Consider the following 9,691-nt stretch of genomic DNA (forward strand, 5'->3'; position numbering starts at 1 on the left):
GTATGACCCAAGAGATTTTATCTGAATTGTGTATTCTTCTAAGTAGATAAAATTGCAGAAGCTGCCTAAGAGAAGAAGGAACTGTTGGATTTTGGAGTGACATGGGAACTTTTTTCAGAATCTGTGTCAAGCTCTTTAATAACTGAAACCTGCTCAGTACCCATGTAGACAACAGCAACAAAAAACTGCTGCTTTTATGCCCAGTGATTAACCTTTTTGGCGAAAACTGGAGGGGTGTTTGGAAGATGTGCCTGAAATCAGTGTTAAGAAACAACTGGATCATGATGACTTTTTTCTTCAGAGAGAACACATGCATGCATCGGAGGAATATGGGATATATGTAGAGACTACCTTTCTTTTTTATGGATTTATAAAAGCAATTAGAATTGTAACCATGGAGAAATTTTTCCTCTGAAACGTTTTAATATACTTGAAATAATTGACTTGAATTGGAAAAGTAATTTGAACACTTTTCAACTCCTAATTTTATTAAATCTCTTTGAGTGACTTTGATTTTTCTCATGTTATAATGTAATAAGGTTTGGCCTTTTATTTTTTTTCCTCCTCCACCTTCCCTTCCCGAGGACTAAGGCTTTCAAAATGAACAGAAAACATACAATTCTGTATTTAAATTTCTCTGCCCATCTAATCATCTCAGAGATGAAGTATCAGTGTTACAAACTGTCCTTTGGATTATTTTGGTTTTTCTCCTGTGGTGTTATTCAGAACAAAGCAGTGAAATGTGACCTGTGAATACATGGACTGTAGGTCCTGGTTTTTCAGCTTACCATAGGGGGAAAAAAAAAAAAGCTGATTATACTGAGGACTGGGTATTGATTTGAAACACAATCAGATATCAGGAAACTGTATTCAGGTACAAACATCCTTTGGTTTTTTTTTTAATAACTATTTTATTGACGTCTAAGAATTGCTGGCAATTAAGAATAGTACTTATTATGGCTTTTGTTATTGTTGTAACTACAAGCTACCTTAATTTTTCCAACAGTGGTGCCTTAATCTGTTTTTTCTTCTGATGTAGTCTTCCAATCAATGTATATAACATTATCTGCCACTTCCCAGCCATGGCAATGGCTGCACCTGATCCAGCATCATGAGAACTCACAACTGCGTGATCTGGTAAGATGTTTTCCACGGAGAAGATACAAGTGTAAGAATGCATCAGAAGGTTTAAATAACCATGTTAACTTTCAACACAAACTGTAAATTGTGCAAAAAAAGAGTTGGGTTTATGCACAGCTATTTTGCTCCTCTTGTACATTTTTTTTTTTTTGCTGTGAAATGCACTGAGATCTCAATGCGAGTCATAGTCCGTTTGTGAGAAGTGGGGGTGGGGATAATAAAACTACAAAATGATTCATTTGTTCTGTCTGCTTTCCTAGAGATCAGGTGACCAGGAAGGGTAGGTTGTTGTTATCTTTTATGCTGGAGATCTGTCTGTCTGGGCTTTCCTTGGCCCTTAAAGTGGGATATTTTGGCACTGTGCACTTGAGTAGTAACTATATTCTCCAGCAGAAGAATGTTTTAGGCCCTGCTATCTTGTTTGTGATATTCTATAAACCATCCTGTTGTGTTAGTTTTGGATATCCATTGGGCATTTTCATGTTTAACCAGGAATAAAAATAAAAATGAAAACAGTGGGATTGGTTCCTCCTTGTTTCTGGGTCTGCGGCACGTTTGGGGTGTGCTCCTTGGCCAATTCCAGGATTTGGGGGTAGGAATCATGGTGGCAACACGTGAACTTCCATGATTCATCAGTACCTGCACCAAACTGGGGGTGGTAGAGGGACAGAAAATAAATTGACAACACTTTATATGTTTCGTAGTTGTTTTATCTGTGTCACATGGCAGATTTGCTTTAAACAAACAGCAAGGGCTGTGGTGCAAGGTCCAGCTTTTAATATTGCAGTGATCAGAGCAGAAAACAAACTTTTGTCAGCTGAGCATACTCCAGAGATCAAACTTGTGCTTATTAAAATATGGACTTATGACTCAGTCACTGAGCTCTGCTTAAAATTTTGATTTGGGAATTTGTCAAGGTCATGGCTGTAAAACAGACTGAAAAGCTCCCATGTTGACCATAAACCCATTTGTGTTCCTTATATAATATTATTAGTCAAGTTATTTCTCTTCCACCCTCATCTGGTATGCTTGTGGTTTCACACTAAGAAAGCTGTTACTAATTTTGTTCTGTAAAAATAGACCCAATGCTGAAGAAGTAGTCTTCTAAAATACATGAAATGATTTCTTTTAACACGGGGGTGCTGCTAGGAAAAAAAAAGGGTAAAGCCTTCCATTGCTCAGATGATCGCAAGAACTGGAATGGCTTCCTGTCGTGGATTTGGTTACGATGCAAATTTCTAGTTACTTCTAGAAACAAAGGACATAGTTGAAAATAGTTTGAAAAAAAATCTAGCCACTGAATATCCAGTTTAAATTGTAAGACATTTATGTGATTGTTCTGAGAGTTGCAAGCACCCTACGGACTAATGGATGTATTTTTAACTCTGACCAGATCTGATTCTCTTGCATAACTGCTGTTGTTTCCATCTTGTACCTTCTGGAGCAAAGGGAAGGGCTCACTGCTGCTTCCTATGTACATATTTGCTAGAACCACAATGTGTTCAAATGCAAAATGTGTGTGCAAAATGTAGGATTTCAACTTACGTTCCCTTCTGTCTTTTTGGCTTGATTGGGCTCCACTGAAGTTAAGAGCAAAATTCTTATTGATCTCAGTAGGTTTAGGCTCCCTGAGTTATAAACAGATCTTGGAGCTTAAGTAAGTGGCTCTCTTCAGAGGTGCTGCGTACCCTACTGCTCATGGAAAACAGTGTGACAAGTCACTCCTATTTAATGCAGGCATTCAGGCATATAATGCTGAAAGCTTGATTCTGGACTTGGTTTTCATGGAAAAAAATGCAATATGTAAATTGGAGTGTTCAAGACTTTAGGCATGGGGAGGGGAGTAGATTGAGAAGTTTTTCAGCATATTTACAATATAAACTGTCAAGCCTAGGATTAAGTCTATGTCTCCGCAGGATAATTTGGATTTCAGCCATCAGAATCAGAGATGCAATGTCTAGTTTGCACGGGCTGATCCCCCTCTGTCCCAGTCACCCGTGGAAGAGCAGGTTGGAGTGTCTTTTAAAGCGTCTTGAACTGCACTTGGAAGAACAAGTACATGTATTCATCAATGTTATATCCAAACAACTTGGTGCAGAACTTGGTAGGGGAAATTCTGCACTGAGTATTATGGGAAGGAAAAATTGGACAGCCTGGGGGGAGTTCGGTGTGTTCCTGTAGTTTCTTATCTCTGTCAGAAAAGCTGCCCCATGCTCTCTGTTTCTCTTGGGCATACATACAGTAGAGCAGTGGTTAATATATTAAAGAAATGAGACTGAAGTCAGATGGGTGAAAGGGTGTGTTTATGGTGAACTGGGAAGGATATGCTTCAAAAGAAGGGGGTTAGCTTGAAAAAATCATAAGGTGACAGGAGGTAGCAGCCAGGTGGGGAATTGGTGAGAATCGTAGAATCATAGAATCATTTAGATTGGAAAAGACCTTTAAGATCATCGAGTCCAACTGTAAACCTAACATTGCCAAGTCCACCACTAAACCATGTCCCTAAAATGAAAGGTATGATCACAGTTGCAGGTGGAGACTTATTCATGGTAGCTGAAGTCAAGTTTTTATTATTTAGATTTGATGCAACCTAATTCATTCCCCTTCTATCCTTCTTTGAAGGGATTAGAGACAATTTTGTTCAAGGCTTTTATTTTAGGAGCTGTGGAAACGGTCCAAAGAGGTGGAAACAATAGCGAGAGAACAAAAGCTTTTTGTATGGGCTGGTGCTGTTTATTTTAGAAAACCAAAACAGCCCTGCAGATCTGCTTCCCTGCTCCGCATCGGGGAGCCTCAGCTGTAGAAAGCTTGTGGCTGTTGTACGGTTTTCTCCCTTCCCCCGTCTTGTAGGGGTTGATCCATGCAGCTGTGTGATGGCAAGCAAAGTATTCCTCTCGCATGCTATCCTGAAAGATATACCTTTGTGTAGGTAAGTGTCAGGTATGGGCTTGCAGGGCTTCTTACTAGCAGCTAGGGTTTTTATTACCTTTTGCTCCCAAGCGTGGAGGGATTAAAGACTTGCACAGTGCCAGGGTTCAGAGCGAGGTATGACTTACCTTTCCTTAATTGCCTTTCCACTACGGAGGCAGCCTGGCTTGGTCTGGTGGTTACGGGAGTAAAGGTCCCGGTTCTGTGTGATCATGTTTCTTTATGTTGAGTAACACAGCAGAGGGGTATGAAGGGGTTGCAAGAAGAATAAGCCGACACGTTTGTGTTGATGGTATTATGTGGCACAAATCTCTTGGCTACAGGTGGCTGGAAACTGGACTGATACGGGAAAAGAGTTGTCTAGATACCCTGTATGGAGACTTCTTAGAATGAAACAGCGGTGTCTATATTGGTGACTTTTTTTTTCTCTATTGAAGAAACTTCACGCACCTACCTGAACTAGCAAGTACACCCTGGAACTCCCCAGTGAAAAAAGGTGTGTTGGAGTTGCAGCTGATCAGGCTGGATTATCAGGTATCTTTATGCTCTAAGGACTGTCTGATCAATTAATAATTTTCTTGGGTGCCAGCATTTCTTCCACTGAGGGTGTGTTACATCTCAAGATTTTTTTTTCTTCTGCTGCTACAACAGATTTCTTTTTTGTGTGGAGGCCATTAAAAAAGGAAAATTGAAAATTGTCTTGATATCTGCAGAATAAGCAGTTAGAAGAGAAACTCGTGATGGCAATATGGAAGGACTTCAAAAGATAGACATGGAATTCAGGTGCTTATTAATAAAAGATTAAACATTATTATTTTAAAAAATAATAAAAGGAATGCTTTGCATCATTATACATTTAAAGTAAGTACAAAATCAGTTCATATATAATGTTGCACTTTAACCAAAGTATTGATTCCACAGTTCACTGTATCTGTGGGAGGAAACAGATCTTATAAATAAGTTATGTACTAGATCTTAGTTCCATTTTGAAAAATGAAGCGAGGTTTTTTTCCCATGAGCTAAATGCTTCTCGCTTATCCTCTCGTTTCTCGTGATGAGGCTTTTTGCCTGCTGTGTCACTGCACATTTCTGCTCCCATCACTGTCCTGGTGCTCCCCGCCTGGAGAAGCTGTTTTGCTGGCCTCGTTGTCTGTGTTGTTGTTGAGGATATCGTCGCAATCCATCTGTGCCATCAGGTTGAAGCGCTCGGCCACGCAGTGGGCGGTGAGGCGAGCCTCGGGGTCGTGGTCCCAGCACTCCGTGATGGTGTCGCACAGAAAACGCATTCCCTGCAGTCAGAAAGGCTGAAATTAAGATCTGAAGGCAGGAGGAAGAGGAGCTAGAAGCTGATTTAAACCAGTCACAGTGTTTTACCATGCTTTTGACAGCTTCCTGCAGAAACGCCTTTTTTTGCTAAGCTTAAGCACAGGAGGAAACGGCCTCAGTAAGTTGTGGCAAATGCCAATGCTTGCACCGTTACTGGCACTGCTTGTGTTAGAGCAGCAGCCTCAGCTCGCCTGGGATCTGGTCCCATTTTCCCTGGAAATCCTCCCTGGAAATTGGTTTGTATTGACTGTGGGACTTAAACTGGGGCCCAAGGGAATTAGGCCCTTCATCTCCTGTCTCAGCCTGGCCCCTTCAGATCGGAGCATCCTAAAATTGGGAGGGACAGGAGAGGTGAGGATCGTGACCCTCAGGCTGGCTGCGTGGCTGGCAGCTGAGCCCAGGTCTCTGGGTTTCAAGCCTGTGCCCTGGCTGTTACACCTGGATGGAGGGAGGGGTAGGGGGGGTTCAAAGGCAGGTTTGGAATTAAACTTCTTAAATATGACTTCTTGTTTCTAGCAGCTTTCTGAAAGGGTGCACCATGCCAAATAGTCATTGCAGTGTGCAACTGAACTTTGTTTTCTCACCACAAAACAGTGTCTTGGTTTAGGTGGGATTAGATACTTCTCAGTGTGCTCCAGAACACATTCAGTTCCTCTCAGTTACAATGGTTATGTCTCCCAGTAATATTTTTTTTTTCCAGTTGTGTAGTGCTCTGAAAAGAGTCCCAATATTTTGGGCTTAGAAACAAAACGGCAGTATTTGGCTGGTATTTTTCCCACTCTTAAGCTAGTAACACAGCTGGCACCAGAAGCTATGTTGTACCTTCCTTTGCCTATATAATTCCTATCATGTGCTATTGCTTTTTGCATCGTTGTCAACCAAGGTTGCAACACAGTGGAAAAATCATTATTCTAAATAAAGCGTCATGTTTTTTAGTGGTTTTTTTGTATTTCTTAATTTGCAATTAAGAGAATTAAGTCTCATATGGACCAACACAAGAGGAAAATGCAAGTCCTACAGAGATTTACCATCAGTGTCATCTGTCCTTCTGCACCTTTCTCTGAACTCGCTGCTCTCTGCTAAGGTTCATTGTACTAAATCTTCTGTAATGGACCCAGATTAGAGCGAACAGGATTGTGCAGCAAAACTGACAGATGGTGCATTTCAGTACCTTTTATGTCACTCATTTATTAGCTTAGTTGAAAGGATTTCAGGATAATTGATTAACATGCAAAAATGAGCTAGCTTAGCTGAAGCTTTTAAAATAAGCCTTTTCTCAAACAGAACATGGCACTATCATACGGCTTAGTCATTAGATTTTCTGTGCTTATTTTGCCCTGAAATCATGACATTTATTTGCAGTTTGCCTTGTAGGTAGCAATGATGCTCTTTTGAATGGTACAACTGGAACATCTTGTTACGCTCACAAAATGGATTTAGTTTGGGTTTTGTTTGGTATCTCCAACTTCCAAAGGGTGCTGAGTTTTACAAGTTTAGTGGCGATATTGAATTAAGCTCCCACTGCTCCTTCCTGTCCTGCACCAGCCCTTCGGTTGTGCCAGTACAACAGGCTGTTCAGCTGCTTCATGAACCAGATCCAGGAATTTACCTCGCCTAAATAACCACTTTTTTTTTCTTTTTTTAAATGTGGTGGGGTGTGAAGTGAGGTAGAAGCATGGGCTTAAGGTGTTTGTAAGTTTTCTGGGAAACTTTGGGGATAAATTTCTTCAGTGGGCCTTATTGTGCAGCCTTGCAGACAGTTGCCTGGGAGCTGCTGATGGGCTCACTGAGTCAATCAGCTCTGTCAGGGAAATTAATGCTTATGTCTGCTGAAAATCTTAAACCATGGTCAACAATGTCGGTCTTCACTTGACTGAGTGTGATCCTGATGGTTGAAACTGGAAGTAGCATTTGGAGCTCTGCATCAAACTTATTTTCATTGGTGGGAACATCTATGGGTGCTTCCCATTCAGGTGAGCAATTTGTCACCCTTTCTTGGTGTCACTCAACGCTTCCTCCAGCAGGAAGCCGTTGACCCCAGGAGTGGCACAAGCCGGTGGCTTTCTGCTGCTTCCCAGCAGATGGTGCTGCCCTATGCTGCGTCCTGGGGAGGCCAGTTGGAAAATGCCCGGAAAATCCTGTAAAGCCAGGCTTGTAAGGAGATGTTTATTAGATCAGCTAAGATTAGTCGGAGGCAAACTTTCAGGAACACAACGTGGCTTTTCTCTTCCTCTTCCCCAGTGAATATCAGGTGGTCTAATAAAAGTTACTACCTATAAGCCTTGCTCTGTTTATGTGCTAGACTGACCCAACTACAGCAACACTATTTCTTGGAGGTGATTGCAGTCAGCCCTTCTTCAGCTCAGCAAAGAGCGCAGTTATGGTCAGGCTCTATCAGAGTGTGATTTTTGACAACCCAAGCCTCTCTGTATTTTTCCTGTGGTTTCAAAGTTTATCAGAGACCCTGGGAGGTGAATGTCTGTGGTGAATACTCAAAGGCTTCAAATATGTAGCAGTGCCGATTGAAGTTCCAGTATTTGCCTTCATCAAGGAAAAAGGCTGGGTGAACTTCAGAAATGGACTTGACGACTGATAAACTCACTGATGGTCCAGCAGAAACCACAGATTCATTTGATGCTGTTGGCAGCTTTGGTCAGTCAGGTTGGTTGTGACGCTTTGGACAAACATGGTTTTGAGGAGAGATATTGTAGGGAACACATGGCCTTCTAAGATCACGAAATTATATCTTTCCTCTTGAAAAGCCTGGCTTTATATGCCATCCAGGCAGAGTGGAAGCAGTAGCAGTGTGTTTTATGGGTGGATACTGCAAAATGATGCACTGAACACCGCAAGGCTCTGTTTCAGCTTGTTTTTCAGATGAACTGAATTGTTGATCAGCGGATGGTGTTTTTCCACAAGACACGTGAAATTTAAGAAGTACCAAAGTCAGGCAAGATTTAAAAATCTCGGTCGGCGGGCCTGTTACCCCTTGTGTCCTCAGTGCATGGAAGAAAGTACTGGACCTGGGGGAGAGAGGACCATGTCAGGGCCGAGAGGTAGCTATGCTTCTGGAGCTGGTTGGTCTGGGTGTGCTTGGGGATGGTTTCAACAGAGCACATCTCATCATTGCTGAAGTATTTCTATCCTGGAGTGCTGGATTATGCTTTCTGTACTGAAACATTGCGCTTTCGGACCCTCTGAGCTGAAGGCTGGTGAAAGGCTTCGCTGCTCTCAGTTTCATGTGTGTTTCCCGATTGTTTCACTCGAGGGAGATGCCTCCCATTTTGGCTTTGCTTGCAGAAGTCCTCCTTCTCACATGCCAAGTCCTGACCTCTCATGTTAGAGGTAATTTTGAGCTTGAAACCTCCATAACCATGCAGGCAGGAGGCTGGGTGCACCTCCCTCCCCCCGTCCCTGCTGTGAGATGGCCGTGTACGAGGGACTGTGTGTTTCCTGAGCTAGAGGTTTCTGGATGTGGTGGTTATGGGAGAAATGGGGTACACTCGATAACTTACTTGCACTAACATGCTCCAGTTTGCTGTTATCTGCAAGATAACCAAATACCATCACTTGGCATTCATAATGCTTCCTGATCATGGCTACTGATCAATAAATTTTGCAGTACCCCTGGCTGGTGGCTTTTATACCCCAGGGAAATGGGTCTAGTGGGGCTTATGTGAGCTCAGGCAGCCAAGAAGGAGCTGGACATAGGGCCCAGGGGTTCTGCCCATTTTTGCTTTGATTACAGCTTTAATACTTTTTCAGGTGGGTTAGCGAGGTGGGAGAATGCGGGTTGCTCTTTTCTGAATCAGCTACTCGCAGCTTACCTGATGTACCAGCCAGCTGCTTGGGATCTCGGGGCGTCCTCTGCCATGCAGCACGATGTCCCTCATGGTATCCACGCAGGGCTGCTCCTGGACTTTTGACCCAAAAGGCAGCTCATAATTCTTTACCTCTGCAAGGAAGCAAAAGCAGCATTACAGGGTGGTTTTCATGCATTCACTGTTTGCTTTGGTATGGTCCACCGGCTGAGAATAAATTTGTTTTTATCAGTCTGCAAAAATAAATGGATCTGGAAACACATCTGTTAGAAATTTGAACACAGAAACGTAGTGCTGGGTTTTCATGTAGATGTTGTTTTCAGAGACAGGACCGAGGAACCATCTGACCACCTTCATGAACCCAAGAGATGCACTACAAAGGACTTGTTCTCTCTTTGGGTGAGACATATTTTGAGCAGGTAAAATGTGTTGCACTGGTGAGAGATGGGAGAGGCGACTACGGAACCAGCATCCAG

The 9,691-nt window shown here is 42.5% G+C and overlaps 1 protein-coding gene across 1 annotated transcript in view; it reads right to left on the reverse strand.

The window, feature by feature from the left end:
- Positions 1 to 4,852: 4,852 nt before the first annotated feature.
- The window catches only part of LOC104083132 (TGF-beta receptor type-2-like), an 18,654-nt gene continuing 13,815 nt past the window's right edge, over positions 4,853 to 9,691 (reverse strand). Inside the window, exons 7-8 of the mRNA XM_009586515.1 lie at positions 9,222 to 9,349; positions 4,853 to 5,357 (exon numbers count right to left, since the gene is read on the reverse strand). Of these exons, the coding sequence (XP_009584810.1) occupies positions 5,145 to 5,357; positions 9,222 to 9,349 (341 nt within the window). The 3' untranslated portion in view covers positions 4,853 to 5,144. The remainder of the gene's footprint in view (positions 5,358 to 9,221; positions 9,350 to 9,691) is intronic.

This window comes from Fulmarus glacialis, unplaced genomic scaffold, assembly GCF_000690835.1.
Source record: "Fulmarus glacialis isolate BGI_N327 unplaced genomic scaffold, ASM69083v1 scaffold13111, whole genome shotgun sequence".
NCBI classification, from domain to species: domain Eukaryota; kingdom Metazoa; phylum Chordata; class Aves; order Procellariiformes; family Procellariidae; genus Fulmarus; species Fulmarus glacialis.